Source organism: Leucoraja erinacea, chromosome 6 (assembly GCF_028641065.1).
Source record: "Leucoraja erinacea ecotype New England chromosome 6, Leri_hhj_1, whole genome shotgun sequence".
Classification (NCBI taxonomy): Eukaryota; Metazoa; Chordata; class Chondrichthyes; order Rajiformes; family Rajidae; genus Leucoraja; species Leucoraja erinaceus.
The window spans coordinates 24,410,997-24,430,601 of NC_073382.1; the positions used below are offsets into that span (position 1 = coordinate 24,410,997).

Here is a 19,605-nt window from a genome sequence, read left to right on the forward strand (position 1 = left end):
CATACATATTTGAAATGCATAAGTATAAATACAAGTATATAGTGCATGGATACATATGTCCCTGTACATAAACTTGCAATAGGCCGATAGCCCTTTATTGATTGCTACACGTTCTTGTAGCTGTAAGCAGTACAACACAATAGCAAGTTCAGCAATTCAATATTAATTTCTTAGTGTTAGTTAATGTCGATTAGTGTGTGCGTACATATGTGCATGTTGGTCATTCACCGTCTCTCAGGTTATGGCATGCTGTTACGTATTGTGCACCAAGATGTGCCGTATTTCCTTCGCCAAGGATTATTCTTAGTTTTGATGTATCATCTAGTTTTTAAAATCTCTGTTTGCTTTGTTTTTACCATCTCCTCGCTAACAAAGATCTATTCAACATTTTCCTTGATCTTCATTCCCTTTGTGCTGCTCTTACACCTTACACTTCCTTATCTATGCATCTCATCTAAAACTTGTTTGGCAATGTTGCAAGAAAAAAATTAATTTGGCTGCCGTGAGTTCACATTAATTTACATAATTGCGAGAATCTGCATTTCTAAAGTCCTCCCCACATAAAGGAGAACATCACTGCTCAGGTAAAGTGTGGACACTTGCCTCTAGCATAGAGTTGCATTTTCACCATTCATCTACAAGTGTTTAGCATACTTTCTATATTCTGACGCTCTATTTATAAAGTCAGCGATACCGTACTAAAACACGTAGAATAATTGTACGGCTAAATTTGGGAAGTCAGACAAGCGGCTTAAAGCACGGTGTTGGCCCACTGAGTCTGTAATGACCATCCATCACCCATTTACATTAATCCTATACTAATCCCATTTTATTCGACCAAAATTTACATTAATCCCCCCCTAAATTCCGCCACCCAGCTAGATGATCAGGGATATTTACAGTGGCCAATTAACCTACCAACCTGCATATCCTTGATATGTGGAAGGGAAAAGGAGAACCATGAGGAAATTACCATAGCCACAGGAGGGACATGCAAACCCAGAGAGCACCTGAAGTCGGGAATGAACCAAGGTCTTTGGAGCCTTGAGGCCACAGTTCTGTTGGATGTATCCCTGAGTATGCAAATCATTGAAGAAAGCATGAGAGGTGGAGCATGATATTAATTTAGCATCAGGCCTGACACCAAGTACCTGACTTTGAGCTCTATCATGGCAAGAAAGGAGCAGGAGAATAGAGAAGTTGATTCAAATAAGTTGTCAAAGCTTCCTCGGAAAAACTATAACATCATCAACAACACATGAAAATCCCTGGCCTATGACAGCTCAAAATAGAGCATCCATGAAGCTACTGCGATAGGAGCAAGCAAAAGCTTAGTGGAAATGGTGGATGGCCCTTTGGCCTACTGACTCTATAATGATCATCAATTCCCAATTTACAGTAAGCCTACACCTATCCCATGTTATACCACCAATCCACATCACATCAATTCCCCCCAAAGCCTGCCACTCATCTACCTACATATATAAACCTTCCATATTACTCACCCACTCACCTGCACCATCATGTACCATCTGCCTCACGTGTCACAGAATCAGCAGATCCCACATCGATGCTCACAGTCACCTATGAAGTAACTCAGATCCCACAAAACCGCAGTGGAAACAAGCCACCGTTAATCCCCAAATTACAACAACGAGCTGCAAATTACAGCATTGACTATTAAGCACTTTGGAGAATCCTAGGGTGTAAAAAGTGCTAACAACCACAAACTCTCCTTAGAGAGCAAAAGGTCCGTTTCTTTCAAGAAAATGCACACTTTTGTTCAGGTCATCTGTGTCAACTGCAGCACTAAGATCCCACCATGAATTGATTAATCCAGCTCTCTGCTTGTGAAGCCTAGCTGTGAACTACAAACATGCTGCCAAGTTTATTCCAGCAATACCATTCTGACGTGTAAAGTTGGCTGAAATGACCAAATCCATTAACTTCACCACTAGATTTGCTCAGAGCCATTTAACACTAGCCTCTATGGACCTGTATGCTCCTCCAGAGAAGCTAGCTACTTATGTTCCTTACATATAATCATTATATATAAGACCACATAGGACCATATGACATAGGAGCAGAATTAAGCCATTTGGCCCATCAAGTCTCCTCTAAAATGTGATGGCTTATCTATGTTTCCATCTCAACCCCATTATTCTTCCATCCCCTGTAACCTTTGACATTTTTACTAATCAAGAACATATCAATTTCTGCTTTTAAAATACCCAATGACTTCACCACTGGCTAAATAAATTTCTCCTCATTTCAATTCTAAAGGCAGATCCGTTTATTCTGAGGCTATGCCCTCTGGTTCTAGACTCTGCCACTACTGGAAACATCCTTTCCACATCCACTCTATCTAGGCCTTTCATTATCCAGTAGGTTTCAATGAGACCTCCCCTCATTCGTCTAAACTCCAGTGAGCATAGACACAGAGCTATCAAATGCTCCTCATGCATTAACCCAATCATCCCTGGGATCATTCTCATAATCCTCATAATGTTCTCTCGACTCTGGATCAGTTCCTGTGGACTGGAGGGTAGACAATTTTTAAGAAAGGAGGGAGGGAGAGAGAAAATGGTTGAATTATAGACCAGTTTGACTTACATCGGTAGTAGGGAAGGTGCTTGAGTCGATTATAAGGGTGTTATAGCAGCACATTTGGAAAGCAGTGACAGAATCAGTCAAAGTCAGTATGGATTTATGAAGAGGAAATCATGCTCGACTAATCTTTTGGCATTTTTTGAGGATGTAACAAGTAGAATGGATAAGGGAGAGCCAGTGGAATCTCTAAAAGCCTTTCAAAAAGCCTTTCAAAAAGCATTTCAAAAAGACCGACAGTCCCACACAAGAGATTAGCGTGCAAAATTAGAACACATGATATTGGGGGTGGGGTATTGAAATGGATAGAGTACTGGTTGGTAGACAGGAAGCAAAGAGTAGGAATTAACGGGTCTTTTTTAGAATGGCAGGAAATGACTAGTGGGGTGCCGCTAGGCTCGATGCTGGGACCCCAATTATTTGCAATATATTAACGAATTAGACGAGGGAATTAAATGTGACATCTCCAAGTTTGTGGATGACACAAAGCTGGGTGGCAGTGTGAGCTGCGAGGAGGAGGCTATGAGGCTGCAGGGTGACGGATAGGTTGGGTAGGTGGGCAGATACATGGCAGATGCAGTATAATGTGGATAAATGTGAGGTTATCCACTTTGGTGGCAAGAACAGGAAGGCAGATTATTATCTGAATGGTGTCAGATTAGGAAAAGAGGAGGTGCAATGAGACCTGTGTGTGCTTGTACATCAGTCATTGAGAGTAAGCATGCAGGTGCAGCAGACAGTGAAGAAAGCTAATGGCATGTCGGCCTTCATTGTTGGAGGATTTGAGTTTAGGAGCAAGGAGGTCCTACTGGAGTTGTACAGGGCCCTGGTGAGACTGCACCTGGAGTATTGTGTGCAATTTTGATCTCCTAATTTGAGGAAGGACATTATTGCTATTGAGGGAGTGCAGCGTAGGTTCCCGATGTTGGGGTAGTCCAGAACAGTTTAAGAATAGGGGATAGGCCATTTAGGACTGAAATGAGGAAAAACTTTTTCACCCAGAGAGTTGTGAATCTGTGGAATTCTCTGCCACAGAAGGCAGTGGAGGCCAATTTACTGGATGTTTTCAAGAGAGAGTTAAGGACTGTCCCACTTAGGAGACCTAAACAGCAACCTCTGGTGACCTTGCCTGCCACCCACGGTTTCCATGAGGTCACAGGAGGTTTTGGTCGCTCTCCCTAATGGTCGAAAGTGGTTTCCGCGTGGTCGAGGCTTCATCTAGGTTGCTGCTATTTTTTCATGATTAAAACCGGCCTCGACTAAAAATAGGTTGGCGTATTAAAAATCGATAATTTTTTTGTCGCAGGTCTAGTCGAAGCCGGTTTTCTTCATAGTCGAGGAAGGTTTCCAACATATGCGTGGGAGGTGGGAGTTTACAGGTCACATCGACCTTGTTTTTTTTTGGGTGGCGGGCAAGGTCACCCGAGGTTGCTGTTTAGGTCTCCTAAGTGGGACAGGCCCTTTAGATTTAGTTCCTAGGGCTATGGGGGAAAAGTAGCAACAGGGTACATATTTTAGATGATCAGCCATGATCATATTGAATGGCGGTGCTGGCTTGAAGCGCCGAATGGCCTACACCTGCACCTATTTTTCTATGTTTCTAAATCATTTTTTCTATCTTATCACAGATGAATTCTGGCATTGCCAAACATTAATCAATATCAATGTGTTATTAAATTAAATGGGTGGATCAATCAAATAATTACACAGGCAGAGCTAGCTGGAAATCAGTTAGATTGTTAAGAACTTGGTCCAAGTAACTTGCTTGAATAAATGACTCGACCTACAAACACAATTGATAATTACAGTTCATTCTTCAGACAAAGTTCTTTAGTAACTTGTCAGTTTCTTTGTTGAACTAAATTAAGGCGCATGTTGCAATCAAAAGCACTTGAACAATTGGTTGGGAATAAAGCCAAACTGTAAGAAAGAGGACTGCGCCTCCTTTTCAAGATGACAAAAGTATTAAAAATAAAGAAAACACGTGACATTTTTTTCTGGATTCTTCGCCTTCCTATTACATTCCCACAGGATAAGTAGAGGATGTTTTGGTCACAGTATTAAAATATTCCAAGAAACTATTAATTTGACAGCAGCCACGAAGAAGGAAACTGGAGCTAGATACAAAACTCTGAAGGAACACAGTCTTTGTGGCTCTTCCATTATCATACGCTGTAAATGGATCAATTCTAATCATGTATTGTCTTTCTGCTGACTGCATGCAACAAAAAGCTTTTCACTGATCATCCGTGGAGGGAATGGATGGATGATGTTTCCAAACCCAAAACATTGTCTGCCCTTTCCCTCCACAAATGATGCCTGGCCCGCTGAGTTCTTCCAGCCTTTTGTGTTTTTGCTCACAGTTCCAGCATCTGCAGGTTCTTGTGCCTCCAAGAAATAAACTGGGTTAACCTTTAATGCTGAAGGATGCTATGTTTAACTCTTGTTTCAATCTCAAGAGATACAGTCTGATTTATATGGTAACTTATTAATGGAATCCAGATATCACAGATCAGGCTAACATTTATTCTCCATCCCTAATTGGCCCCAGAACTAAATAACTTCTCAGAACAATTCAGACGGTAGCAAAAGTCTGCTGCGTTGCTGGAACTGGTCAAATACCGGTTGAAAGGGTAGAGGAAATATTACCAGTCTATAGCATAATAATAATAATAATAATAATAATAATAATAATATCTTTAAGACAGCAAAATACTGAAAATATTAGGGGTGAAAATGACCAGGACAGTTAGTTAGGAAAATAAAGGATATGGTAACAGAATACTTATACAGCTAATTTGAATTGAGTATAATTTTATGGATGAGAAATTGTGTTCAACCAATTGATGACTTCTTTGACAAAATAACTAGCATGTTAGATAACACGGAAGCCAATGGATGCAGCAAATTTTGTGACAAAAAACTTGGTCCGTAAGTGCCCCATAAAAGATTACCGAATTAGATAAGCACCTGTGGACTTGAACGTAATAGGTTAAGTCTAGGGGGTCAGATATGGGGCTTTATGTGTGGGCCAGATATACTGTCAGTGCAGAGGGGCTAGGAGCAAGACAAAGTGTGCATCCCGAGTCAAGGTCTGGAATAGCACTAGATGTGAAGTCAAAGCTGGGACCAGGGGTGTTCAGCCGGGTGAATCGGTACCGGTAGCTGCTGTCCAGTGTACGGCGAGGTTCCACCCACTGGCCCTGCAGCAGCGACAATGCCCGCTCTGGCCACAGTGCAGCCTGCACCAATGCAGCCGGCACCCGCAGCTAGGCTCCATGCACCAGGCTCCCCGCCAGTGCCTCCACAAACTCCCCCTGGGTGCAGCAAGATGGGGCAACGCCGTTCAGCACCCCTTCCACCCCTCCCAAGGGGAGAGGACATTGAGGGGGAGGGGTGGGGAGGGGGACTGGACGGGACAGGGAGAGGGTTACAGATGGATGGGGAGGGGACATTGAAGGGGAGGGGAGGGAACATTGAGGGGGACGAGACATTGAGGGAGAGGGGTGACATTGGGGGGAAGGGTGAAGGGGAGGGGACTGGGGAGGGAACATTGAAGAGGGGATTGGGGGTGAAGGGACATTAAAGGGGGACGGGGGGACTGGACGAAATGGGCAAAATATAGCATACAAATGATGCACGAGGAGGCCTGTGGTTGGATCCCCATTTACAGGTGCCCTCCCCTAAACCCCCACATTTATAGGTGCCCTCCCCTAAACCCCCACATTTACAGGTGCCCTCCCCTAAACCCCCACATTTATAGGTGCCCTCCCCTAAACCCCCACATTTATAGGTGCCCTCCCCTAAACCCCCACATTTACAGGTGCCCTCCTCTAAATCCCATTTATAGGTGCCCTCCCCTAAATCCCATTTATAGGTGCCCTCCCCTAAATCCCCACATTTATAGGTGCCCTCCCCGAAACCCCCACATTTACAGGTGCCCTCCTCTAAATCCCATTTATAGGTGCCCTCCCCTAAACCCCCCCTTTTATAGTTCCCCTCCCCTAAACCCCCACATTTACAGGTGCCCTCCCCTAAATCCCCACATTTACAGGTGCCCTCCTCTAAATCCCATTTATAGGTGCCCTCCCCTAAACCCCCACATTTATAGGTGCCCTCCCCTAAACCCCCACATTTATAGGTGCCCTCCTCTAAATCCCATTTATAGGTGCCCTCCTCTAATTCACCATTTGCAGGTGCCCTCCTCTAAATCCCACTTACAGGTGCCCTTCCCTATTTCACCATTTAGAAGATGATCACCCAAAATATAAATTAGATAATATTATTTTAGTTCTGATAATAATAATCTCTGATTAGTACAGATTCGGGTCGAGACACTTCTTCAGACTGTCACGGGAGAGATACGGATGATGATGTAAAGAACAAGGAATAAAAGATATGCAAAAAAGTAACAATGATTACAAAGGCCATTGTTGTGTGAGAACGAGCTGGTGCAAGAGAGGGAATGCCGGGGTTACCTGAAGTGAGCAATACCTGCACACTAACACTATCCTGAAATTCCTACTTGCAGTAGTACTGAGTAAACACAGCACTGTCCATAATATAATAAACAAGAAAAAAATGTTCAGTGTGTGTGTATATATATATATATATATATTACTTCCTATATATATATATATATATATATATATATAGGAAGTAACTGCAGAGGCTGGTTTAAACCGAGAGATAGAAAGAGAGGGAATGTCGGGGCTGCCTGAAGTTAGTTCAGACGACCCATAAATCCTAACTGACCAAATTTGGGAATTATATATATGACAAGTTGCACCGAATAAAACTGGCCGAACGCACCTTACGCCGAAGATGTAGTCAATCCGTCAGCTGAAAAGAAACCCCATAAAGTGCAAGTTCAGTTCAGTTCGGTATAGTTTATTGTCATGTGTACTGATGTACAGTGAAAAGCTTTTGTTGCGTGCTAACCAGCCAGCGGAAAGACAATACACGATTGCAATCTGGCCATTTACAGTGTATTGATACGTTAAGGGAATAACGTTTAGTGCAAGGCAAAGCCAGCAAAGTTTGATCAAACATAATCCGAAGGTCACCAATGAGGTAGATAGTAGTTCAGCACTCCTCTCTGGTTGTGGTAGGATGGTTCAGTTGCCTGATAACTGCTGGGAAGAAACTGTCCCAGAATCTAGATATGTGCGTTTTCACACTTCTATACCTTTTGCCCTGATGGAAGTGGGAAGAAGAGGGAGTGACCAGGGTGAATTGGTGTGAATCAATGTTCATGCTGATTATGATGCCGTTAAACTAATCTCCTCTCCCTGCACGTGATCCATATCGCTCCATTTCCTGCATATCCATTAAACCCATGATTGTATGGCAGAGCAGAATCAATGGGCTGAATGGTCTAACTAGTCTTTACATCCCCTCTCTCTCTCTGCCCCTCCACCCACCCTAGTCATCCGACTAGTTTCACTGTCGCCCTGCTTAGTTTCACTATTCGTATCCACTCATTAACATCTTCTCCACAGCCATCAAAGGACCATTGTGGGCTCCACCTTTCCTTGATCATCCTTGCTGGGTTTAGAGTTATAGTCATAGTTATACAGTGTGGAAACACAACGCTGCCAACTCTCACGCAGTGGATTGCTAAGCCAATGAAATAACCCTGAGAGAAGCTAACAGAGATTTATTTCTGAGACAATGTCAAAGGAAAGGGAAAATATCCAAAAAAACTTGCGCAGCAAGGCAGTCGGAAGTGGTGATGCAGGGAACATGAAGACATGGTGAGATAGTAGATTTTGTCCTCAACCTGACACAGCATTTGTAACAATTGGCCGCAGCACAAGATTGCACAAAGGTACTTGTTTATAAGTTGATGCAGAAAATTGCAGAGATGCTCACATTTATTTCTTAATATACACAATCTAAAATACAAGATAAATAAACAAAGATGGTCATGCAGCCGATCACATCAATTTATTCACCAACCCACCCATCTAACTCCCATCTCATTCCAGTCAATTCATTAAACCTATTCTTAATCAAATCAAATATTTTTCCTGGACATGCATTCTAAGTAGAATCATACGGAACGGAAACAGTACCCTTCAGCCCAACTCGACAAACATGCCCGATCTAGGCCAGTCCCACTTGCCCACGTTTGGTCCATTTCCCTCTAAACCGTTCCATGTACCTACCCAAGTATATTTTGAATGATGTTATAGTATCTGCCTCACTGATGGTCATGCCTACTGTAATTAGAATTGTGGAATTGTTACAGCTTGAAAGGAGGCCACCCAGCCCATCAAGCCCATGCTGAGTACTTATGCAAGGAGGCACAAGAGACTGCGGATGCGAGAATCTAGAGCAAATAAAGGAGAGCTGCTGGAGAAACTGAACAGGTCGGGCATCATACTGTAAGTAGAAGGAAATGGATTGTCAACATTTCAGCAATAGAGGATTTTTAACACGAGTTGTGGTGGAAACAGATACTAAAGTGGCATTCAACAGGGTTTTAGATAGGCACGTGAATATGTAGGGGATGGAGGGGTTTGGATCACGTGTAGGCAGAGGAGATTAGATTAACCTGGCCTCCTGTTCGGCTGAAAGGGCGTGTTCCTCAGCTGTACTGCTCTGTTCCAGGGGAAATAGCCAGTCTACAGAAGTGGGCGAAGAAGTAAGGAAAAAACTATCGCTGGCAATAGCATTAGCACCTATTGTTTGGTTGAATACAGAAAAGCATTGGACAATAAATGTCATGGTCAGTAAACATTACTCCACCGAGAAATCTAGCCGTGTTTTCTAAATGTCAGAATCTTAATTGCAAATGCCACGCATCGTTATGCTTTTTGAGTAGACAGCCTTGCATTGCTCACAAAGCCTCGTTGGAACAGGGCTCTTGGAGGCCAAGCGTGTCAACAGAGCAGGTTCTTGTTAAAAGCATCCCAGTCATGTTCAGTCCTGTCATTATACAAGAGCAACAGGCATGTATTTTGTTTAACAAGTGTTCATATACATGTTGGACAAGTAATGGAATTCTGATCATGGTCCATAATCTAACCCTATTAAATATAGCCAACGAACTGGCATAATGAGGCCAGTTCGTTGGCTATATTTAAGAGGGAGTTAGATGTGGCCCTTGTGGCTAAAGGGATCAGGGGGTATGGCGAGAAGGCAGGTACAGGATACTGAGTTGGATGATCAGCCATGATCATATTGAATGGCGGTGCAGGCTCGAAGGGCCGAATGGCCTACTCCTGCACCTATTTTCTATGTTTCTATAATGAACAAAAAAGATCTCAAAGTGCATTGTAGCAATCAAACCCCGATTGGGTCAATTCCAGCACAGCCCAAACCTTGTTAAATCAGGAACAAAGCGGGCCTCCACCATTGACTCAGCCGACCCTCGCCACTCCACCGCCCACCAGCAGGCCGCAGCTGTCGCTTTACCCGAGTCCTAGGCTCAGCACCGGGCCTGAAGTCTCCACGCTGCAGACACTCACACCACGAGGTCTGACTGTGATGGGTCCTAGTGTTCTCATTCTTTAGGGCACGGGGGTTCCCCTCTTTGACTATAGATGAGGCTCTCACCAGGGTCTCTTCTATACCCCGTAACACTGCTCTCTCTCCCGACCCCCCCACTCATAGCAAGGGCAGATTCCCCCTTGTCCTCACCTTCCACCCTACTAGCCACCACATACAACAGATAATCCTCCAACATTTTCGCCACCTCTATCAGGATCCCACCACTGGCTACATCTTCCCATCTCCTCCCCTTTCGGCTTTCCGCAGAGGCCACTCCCTCCGTAACCCCCTGGTCAATTTGTCCCTTCCCACCCAAACCACCCCCTCCCCTGGTACTTTCCCTTGCAACCGCAGGAAATGCTACACTTGTCGCTTTACCTCCCCCCTTGACTCCATCCAAGGACCTAAGCAGTCTTTCTAGGTGCGGCAGAGGTTCACCTGCACCTCCTCCAAACTCATCTATTGCATCCGCTGCTCTAGGTGTCAGCTGCTCTACATCGGTGAGACCAAGCGCAGGCTTGGTGATCGCTTCGCCCAACACCTTCGCTCAGTTCTCTTTTTTAATTTCAAAATAGACTTTATTCAGGTAATAAATATATACAATATATGAACTGTGCAAAAAATTCATCCGAGATTTTCGGAGGCTATACGAATTGTTTAGTTCGCTCAGATCGCAATAACCAACCTGATCTCCCAGTGGCTCAGCACTTCAACTTCCCCTCCCAAATCCGACCTTTCTGTCCCGGGCCTCTTCCATGGCCAGAGTGAGTCCCACTGTAAATTGGAGGAGCAGCATCTCATATTTCGCTTGGGTAGTTTACATCCCAGCAGTATGAACATTGACTTATCCAATTTCAGGTAGTCCTTGCTTTCTCCCTCTTTCCCCTCCCATTCCCAGCTCTCCCACAGCCCAGTGTCTCCGTCTTTTCCTTTCTTCTTCCCGCCCCCACCACCCCCACATCGGTCTGCAGAAGGGTCACAACCCAAATTGTCACCTTTTCCTTCATAGATGCTGCCACACCTGCTGAGTTTCTCCAGCATTTTTATCAATCCACAACATGGTGGAGTAAGTCAGAGGGTCAGGCAGCATCTCTGGAGAAAAGGAATATGTGACATTTTGGATCGAGATCCTTCAATATCACTTATTGACACCTCAGGGATGTGCTTCAGTGACAAAGATTTATCTTTCAAGTGATCTTATCCAAAAACAACTGTGTGCTTGTTCACAGATTCAATGGAGCTAAGGCAAGAGGTAAACATAATCTATTTTGGAAAATCCTGACTCTGTACAGCAACTGAGAAGCAAAATAAATGCCGATGGTGATATATATTAAACAGGACCAATCCCTGTATTGTGCTGGGAAAATTCCAATAAACCTAGATTGCTTTGAGGTTCTTGTTTCCAGGAGGGATAAGTCTTATAATTCTGTTACTGATGATCAGTCATTGCAATCTCAAGCATTTATTCTGTCTCCATAGATGCTGCCTGATATGCTGAGTTTTTCCAGCATTCTATGCTTTTCATAATGTGTATTAACTATTCAGAGTTTCTACCCTTGTGTATTAGTTCATATTAGTTCTCACCCAGTGTCAGTCGTGGCTGTCAGTGTCATTCTCTTGTCCCCTCATGGAGAAGGCTGTAGATACAAGTCTCATTCCAGAGATTTTAAACACAAAAGTCAGGACAGATGCTCCACTCCATACTTGGTTTGACTGTAAACTATTAATCTGTCCTCTAAACAGCATATATGTCGAAAGCTATAAATCGCCTTACATTCAGTCGAGTCAAATGTGTGACTCATTCATTTGTTATAGAAAGTGCTACTGAAATTGTAATAGCTGAAATGTAGTATTTATAAATATTACTTTTTCTGATTAAATTGTAGAGTCATTCAGCGTGTTAACAGGCCCTTTGGCCCAACTTGCCTATGCCGACCAACACGCCCCATCTGCCTGCATTTTGCTTATATACCTCTAAAAACCTATCCTATCCATGTACCTATCTAAATGGTTTTTAAATATTGTGACAGTACCTGCCTCATCTACCTCTGGCAGCTCATTCCATACACCCACCACACTTTGTGTAAAAAAGTTGACCCTGAGGATCCTATTAAATCTTTCCTCTGGTTCTTGACTCCTATACTTTGGGTAAAAGACCCAGTGTATTTACCCTATCTATTCCTTTCATGATCTTATACGATCACCCCTCATCCTCCTGTGCTCCAAGGAATAACGTCCTAGCCTACTCAACCTCTCCCTGTAGCTCAGGCCCTCGAGTCCTGGCAACTTATATAGCATCTTATAAAGCTGCCCAATCTTCAATATACTTTGCAAAACGTTCCCAACAGATACATTTAAACAGGAATGCATTGTGATCATATTGAACCCATTGAAACACAGGATGGATTCACAAGAGATCTGCAATGTCTTGCGTCTCCATCCTGTGTATCAGTGGATTCAATACGATCACAATGCATTCCAATTTAAATATATGTTGTGAAAATTATGAGCAAATACTGGAATCTTGAGCACAAACTGCTGGAGAAACTCAGCAAGTTGAGCAGTGGCTTGCTCAACTCAGCAAGTTGGTGGCGCGACTGACGTCGCAGCGGCCTCTGCAGTCCGTCTGTCTTTTTTTATTTTATTGTCCTGTTGAGTGTAAAGTTTGTGGTGGGTTTTTGACTGTGTATGTGTGGGGCCGGGGGGTGGGTGGGGGAAACTTTTAGATCTCTTCCCTGCACAGGGACCCGACCTTTTCCCTGTCGGGTCTCCTTTGCTGTTGGGGCCTAGCACCATGGAGCGGCCTCCAACCGGAATGACAGCTCAGGTCACGGAGCCTGCGGAGCTGCGGACCTACCATCGTGGAGCTAGCCGGCTTCGGAGCATGGGGAGCTGCGGTGGTGCGCTGCTGCGACCCGACTCCGGTGGATGGTGACACGGGGAGCTCGCGGGTCCCCGGTGGGAGACCGCTTTGCAGGGCACCGGCAACGGCGACTTCTCCCACTCGAATTGCGGGGTTGAGAGTGACCTGGAGCGGGGCCATACATCGCCCGGCGCGGCTTTAAATGCTGTGGACTTGCTAGCGCCCGTTGGGGGCTTTGACTTTGACTTCGGGAGAGGAATGGAGAGCAGGGGAGAGACAAGACTTTGCCTTCCATCACAGTGAGGAGGAGATTCACTGTGATGGATGTTTGTGTAAATTGTGTTGGTGTGTGTCTTGGTTCTTTTCTTGTATGGCTGCAGAAACCAAATTTCGTTTCAACTTCATGTGAGGTTCAAATTACAAATAAACGGTATTGTATTGTATTGTTGTATCTGTGGAGGGTAATGGGCAGATAGTGCTTCGGGTCAGGAACCATCTTCACACTTACAATGGATTGGCCAACTAACAAAGCCACTGGATGATGCTGACCTGGTCTGTGGATCAGAGATCATTTCAAATCTTTGATAACTTCATTCAAATAGTACTGAAATCCAGGTGTGGTTATTGACCAAGCACTCTTCACCTGGATGGCACTGCTGAATCCCACCAAAACTGGTGACATATAAAGTGCTTGACATATAAAAAGAGAAATGTTTGTAATATTGCATGTAAAATGTACAAGACATAGAAGGCCACATTTTATCATTGCAGAGTTTGAAGTCTAGCCACCAACAGAACGCGTGCAGAGCTAAAATGTATACATATTTTAATGAAAAAGTACAAATAATGTTTCATAGAAACATAGAAAAATAGGTTCAGGAGTAGGCCATTCGGCCCTTCGAGTTCAATATGATCATAGCTGATCATCTAAAATCAATGATTTCCTGCTTTTTCCCCAAATCCCTTGATTCCTTTAGTCCTAAGAGCTAAATCTAACTCTCTTGGAACCATCCAGTGAATTGGCCTCCACTGCCTTCTGTGCAGAGAATTCCACAGATTCACAACTCTCTGGGTGACATTTTTTTCCTCATTTCAGTCCAAATGGCCTATTCCTTATTCTTGTCATAAGGAATAGGAGTAGAATTAGGCCATTCGGCCCATCAAGCCTACACCATTCAATCATGGCTATCTATTTCTTCCTCCTAACCCTATTCTTCTGCCTTCTCCCCATAACCTCTGACACCTGTACTAATCAAGAATCTATCTATCTCTGCCTTAAAAATATCCACTGTCTTTCGATTGTTTCATAGGCAGTGTTAGTGCAATCCCAATTCCAAATTTAGTCTAATATCATAGAATTCCATTCTGATATTGCTGCCACTGATGGATCCTAATTTTAGATACAATGTGAGAATCAGTTGCAGAGCTGGACTCAAAATGCTTCACTGTGCTACCCCTGCTATTCTATGATCCTTGATCCCCTTCACTTTGGATAATTCTAATGGGTTACATAGTGGGGACTTTGGCTATTGCAATAAATGCTGCCAATTGACAAAGAAAACTATGCTAACCTCTTAGCATCTTAATTTTACATTCAGCAGTATCAAATTGAACTGGGATACAACCTTGGTATACCTTCCACACAAGCACACTCTGTCTCAATTTAGTTTCACACATCCAGCCACAGTACAGCCATTCACACTGGCTGCTTGCAATGGAGACTTATTCCTCTGTACTCCATTATCATGCCCTTACATACAGAAAGCCAACTATATACTGTACCTTTCACCTGTAAACACATTTTGAGCTATGGGCTTAAAACCCAAGTGTACGGCAAACTCCTGAACAATATAATCATTCTAAGCTGAGACATTTGCTGGAAATAATTTCAATGCAAAAAAACCCAATTGAGAACTCAGTGCAAAATACCAGAACTTTACAGAAGTTTTGCAATCAGGCATGGTACATTTGATCTTTGTTAAATATTTCTGGTGTGAAAAAATTGTGATTATCAAAACTGAACCTCAGCAAACATAAAACTACATTATTCAAAGCAATTTATCTTTATATCTGGCTTTTGCTTGACATTTCATAGAACTCTAGCCGTTTCTAATTTCTCCAACGTTCACAAAAAAGCTGAATCTGTATGTTTTAGTTTTTCACTGAAAAAGCACTATATGTCACCAGTCATTTGTCATAAAGTGATAAAATACCAGCTGGAGAGTTATTTTGTTCATTATCCCTAAAGAGTATATATACCGTGCCCTCCATAATGTTTGGGACAAAAACCCTCTATTGAATTATTTGCCTCTGTACTCCACAATTTGAGATTTGTAATAGAAAAAAATCACATGTGGTTAAAGTGCACATTGTCAGATTTTAATGAAGGCCATTTTTATACATTTTGGCTTCACCATGTAGAAGTTACAGCAGTGTTTATGTCTTGTGTTTCCCCTCCCCCCCCCCCCCCATTTCAGGGCACCCTAGTGTTTGGGACATCAATGAAGATAAGTGGGCCAGTACCTTCAGCAGCCATACATGCCCAGGCCAAAACACACCCATCACCGTGTTTCACAGATGTGGTGGTACGCTTGGGATCTTGGGCAGTACCTTCTCTCCTCAATACTTTGCTCTGATATAAGTTAATCCTTGTCTCATTTGTCCACAAGACCTTTTTCCAGAACTGTGGTTGCTCTTTTAAGTACTTCTTGGCAAACTGTAACCTGACCATCCTATTTTTGCAGCTAACCAGTGGTTTGCATCTTGCAGTGTAGTCTCTGTATTTCTGTTCATGACATCTTCTGCGGAAAGTGGTCATTGACAAATCCACACCTGACTCCTGAAGAATGTTTCTGATCTGTTGGACAGGTGTTTGGGGATTTTTCTTCATTATAGAGAGAATTCTTCTGTCATCAGCTGTGGAGGTCTTCCTTGGCCTGCCAGCCCCTTTGCGATTAGTGAGCTCACCAGTGCTCTCTTTCTTCTTATTGATTTTCCAAACAGTTAATTTTCATAAGCCTAAGGTTTGGCTGATGTCTCTAACAGTTTTATTCTTGTTTCTCAGTTTCATAATGGCTTCTTTGACTTTCATAGGCACAACTTTGGTCCTCATGTTGATAAACAGTAATAAAGGTTTCCAAAGGTGATGGAGAGACTGGAGGAAAGACTCGGCTGAGAGCTCTCTTATACCTGCATTAAGGAGGCAATTATTACGCATCTGAGCAATTACAAACACCTGTGAAGCCATGTGTCCCAAACATTATGGTGCCCTGAAATGGGGAGTGGGGGGGGGGGGCTATGTATAAACACAGCTGTAATTTCTACATGGTGAAACCAAAATGTATTTAAAAAAATGGCCTTTATTAAAATCTGACAATGTGCACTTTAACCACATGTGATTTTTTTTTCTATTACAAATCTCAAATTATGGAGTACAGAGGTAAATAAATAAATGATGTGTCTTTGTCCCAAACATTATGGAGGGCACTGTACGTGCATTTTAAATATACATACATATTCATATCTTGACACAAGAGATAAACATACATATAAACATTGTAAATCTGACAAAAAATATTGTGTTATACAGAAGAGTTTTAGATATTGTTTTGGAATATATTTGTTTGGCAAATACTTGGCAAAATTAAATGTTATCCAAAAAAAATTATCAAACATGTTTTGATCCAACGTACTAAGGAACGAAGCTTCATTTCTATACCATTGAGAATTTGGCTATTTTTGTTTGCCTTTGGTGAAATAACCAGGGAAACAGTTACAATGTATTGATTTTGTTACACTTTTATAGACAAGACTTTTCACACTGAAAGTGCTCCACTTCAGATATACTATATCACTGAAACTTTAAAGTTCACTTGTCCTTTATTATCCTCCCATGGCAATTAAGTATTTGATTTCCACTTACGGCTGAGTTAAAATAAGTTACATTGAAACATTTCCACTCAGAAACATGTCATATCAACTGCAAGTTCAAAACCTTGAACAGTGTAGTTTTTCAGTAGAATATTCATTCTAACAGCAAGCAAACATCAAGTGCACAGTGATATGGTGGTGAACACGACTTTTGCAACAACATCTGTCAGGGAATTGAGTATAGAATTTGAGACTTTATGTTACAGCTGTACAACATGTTGGTGAGGCAGCACGGAGTATTGGAATCAGTTTTGGTCACCATGCAAGGAGAAAGATCCTATGAAAAGAATGCACAGAAGATTTACAAGGATGTTGCCTGGACTCAACATCTTGAGCTACAGGAGGTGCTTGTGCAGGCTAAGACATTATTCCTTGAAGTGCTGGGCTCTAAGGGGTCCTCTTATCAAGGTGTATGCAATCAAGAGGGGAATAGAAAGTGTGAATGCACAGTCTTTTTTCCCCAGAGTAGGGGAATCAAGAACTGCAGGAAATAATTTTTAGGTCAGAGGGAAAAGACTTCATAGGAACTGGAGGGGCAACGTATTCACACAGAGGATGGTGGGTAATAGAAATGAGCTGCCAAAGGAAGTAGTTAAGGCAAGTACAATAACAACATTTAAAACACATTTTGGCAGATACGTGGATAGGAAAGATTTAGAGGGACATTGGCTAAAGGCGGCTAATGGATGAGATGGGGCATCTTGGTTAGCAAGGACGAGCCTAACTTTATGACATCTCTATGGTATCTGTATAATAGTCATTAACACGCTTGCTCTGTTAACCAGTCACCTACCTGATTTGGGTCGGTGCCTCTGAAAACATGGCAGGCCATCTCGGCCTCAGGATTGTCAGGCTGGGTCCTGATGAGATAGGCAAAGTAGGTGAGGTCATGACTGTTGTGGATGAACCTGATGATATGCTGCGCCTTGTGCTCGAAGATGAAGACGGATGAGATACTGCTGGTGGTCTGGGGCACACACCTGATGAGAGGTGGGCTGAGAATGAGGTGGACCTCCCTTGCAGCCAAGGACGATCCTGGCTCCTGCTTCTCACAGCGCCTGCGGATCTCAGCCATCAGCCAGGGTAACATTGGCATGGTGGTCCTTCTGTCCAGTGTGGACCAGCCCATGTACCACAGGGAAAACCTCTTCTCGGGCCTGCTTTTGTCTTCCTGACCTGGCTGGTTGCTATTTTCTTGCTCCATCCTGACAGAATCAGATCTGGAAAAGGGGCAGCTTATTTATTTCTTATCCTTGCAGTAGATTGAACCCTAGTTGCGGCGATTGAGGATTGATACGTGGGAGGATCGCGTCACTAAAAATCCTCCCAGTGCACCGGACCAATTTCCAAATTCAGGAAAGCAGGATCACTGTCACAACATTGGAAGCCAACTTTTTCCCGTGATTTCTGTTCGCTAGTCAATATCCTGAAACGCCCCCTTCCTTCTCAGAATGAACACGGGGCGTTTTATTGTCAATGTTTGCTATCTCTTCAGACAGCCACTTCGTGCATTTATCGCTTCCGTTTACATAACGATCCACAAACGCCAATATCCTTGCGAATTTTGACCCAATCACTATTTCATATATTCAAAATAAAGTCAAATGCATGGATCTCGAACCAACCACCCTTGTCCATCCAGGGTGAAAATGCGGATTAGATTAATGAGAGGAGTGTTTTGAACAGGAGGTGGTAAATCTTGCTTCCAGCTCGCTCATTTTAACATCTAAAGCCAGATGGTGGGCTTAATCCTCTTCCGCATCAAAAAAAAAGGCAAGAAAAAAAGATGTCAACTTTTTGTTTGCAAATTGAAAGAGCATGCACTGAAAACGTGGCCGTCTTTGTAGAGTTCAAAACACAAATAGATTCTCTCTCCTGGTGAACGAGGAGAGTCAGCCCGTCCCCCTATCCCGGGGAGGTGGTAAATCCAGCCCCGGAGAGGAACGGGAGGAGAGGGGAATTCCCTGTCAATTGCAGGGTTTCCCCTGCGTCTTTCCTTGTCGATTTCCAACGCTGCCGTTTGAGAGCTGGTTGCAGGCTGCTGCCTCGCTGCCGTGTCCCTGGGAGCTGCCTCTGCTTGAGCGCTTGGGCTCGGCCACAAGTGGGAAGGAGGAGGGGATAAGGAGGGCTGGTTTGCCTCAGCGTTGGCTGGGAAAGCCGCCGGACTGGCTGTGTGAGGCGAGGGGAGGAGCGAGGAGGAATGTGACAAGCAACCGTGTTACCGTGCAGAAGGCAAGGTAACTTCCCAAAGCCAAACCCGAACCGCCGTCACTGTATTCGGCTGCAAGATAATACAAATGCGAGTGAAAATTTAAAATTAAATAAACTGTAGATATTGGATACCTGAAATAAACGCAGGCAATATTTGAAGCTTTCAATCAGACAGGCAGTAGAAAAAGAATTCACGTTTCAGATTAGAGACCCGAAGTCTCAAATGCTGAGTGACCTTGTGAGTGTTCCGAGCCCTTTCTGCTTTTAAGTACCAGAGCCTGGATCCGCACACATAATATTTAACGTAACTCAAGTGGTGAGAAAACCAGAACCTTTTCCCACCAGCGTTCACTGAGCCCAAACGGGGGGCGGGGGGGATATTGAGGCCGAACAGGGAAGGAAGAGGTTGCTCTGAATCCTCGGTTATAAATTCCAAACGTTTCAGGCCGCCTGCAGTTTTCAGTCTCACTCTGCAACGACTGACAGGTCCTGGTGCA

At 43.5% G+C, this 19,605-nt stretch overlaps 1 protein-coding gene across 2 annotated transcripts in view; it reads right to left on the reverse strand.

Annotated features, from left to right (window-relative positions):
• Positions 1–18,918, reverse strand: part of tbc1d4 (TBC1 domain family, member 4) — a 216,850-nt gene extending 197,932 nt beyond the window's left edge. Inside the window, exon 1 of one of the 2 annotated variants that reach the window (XM_055636726.1) lies at positions 17,691–18,918. In XM_055636726.1, coding sequence (XP_055492701.1) covers positions 17,691–18,101 — 411 coding nt within the window. In that variant the 5' untranslated portion in view covers positions 18,102–18,918. The remainder of the gene's footprint in view (positions 1–17,690) is intronic. The other variant, XM_055636727.1, reaches the window with a different exon arrangement.
• Positions 18,919–19,605: the final 687 nt, after the last annotated feature.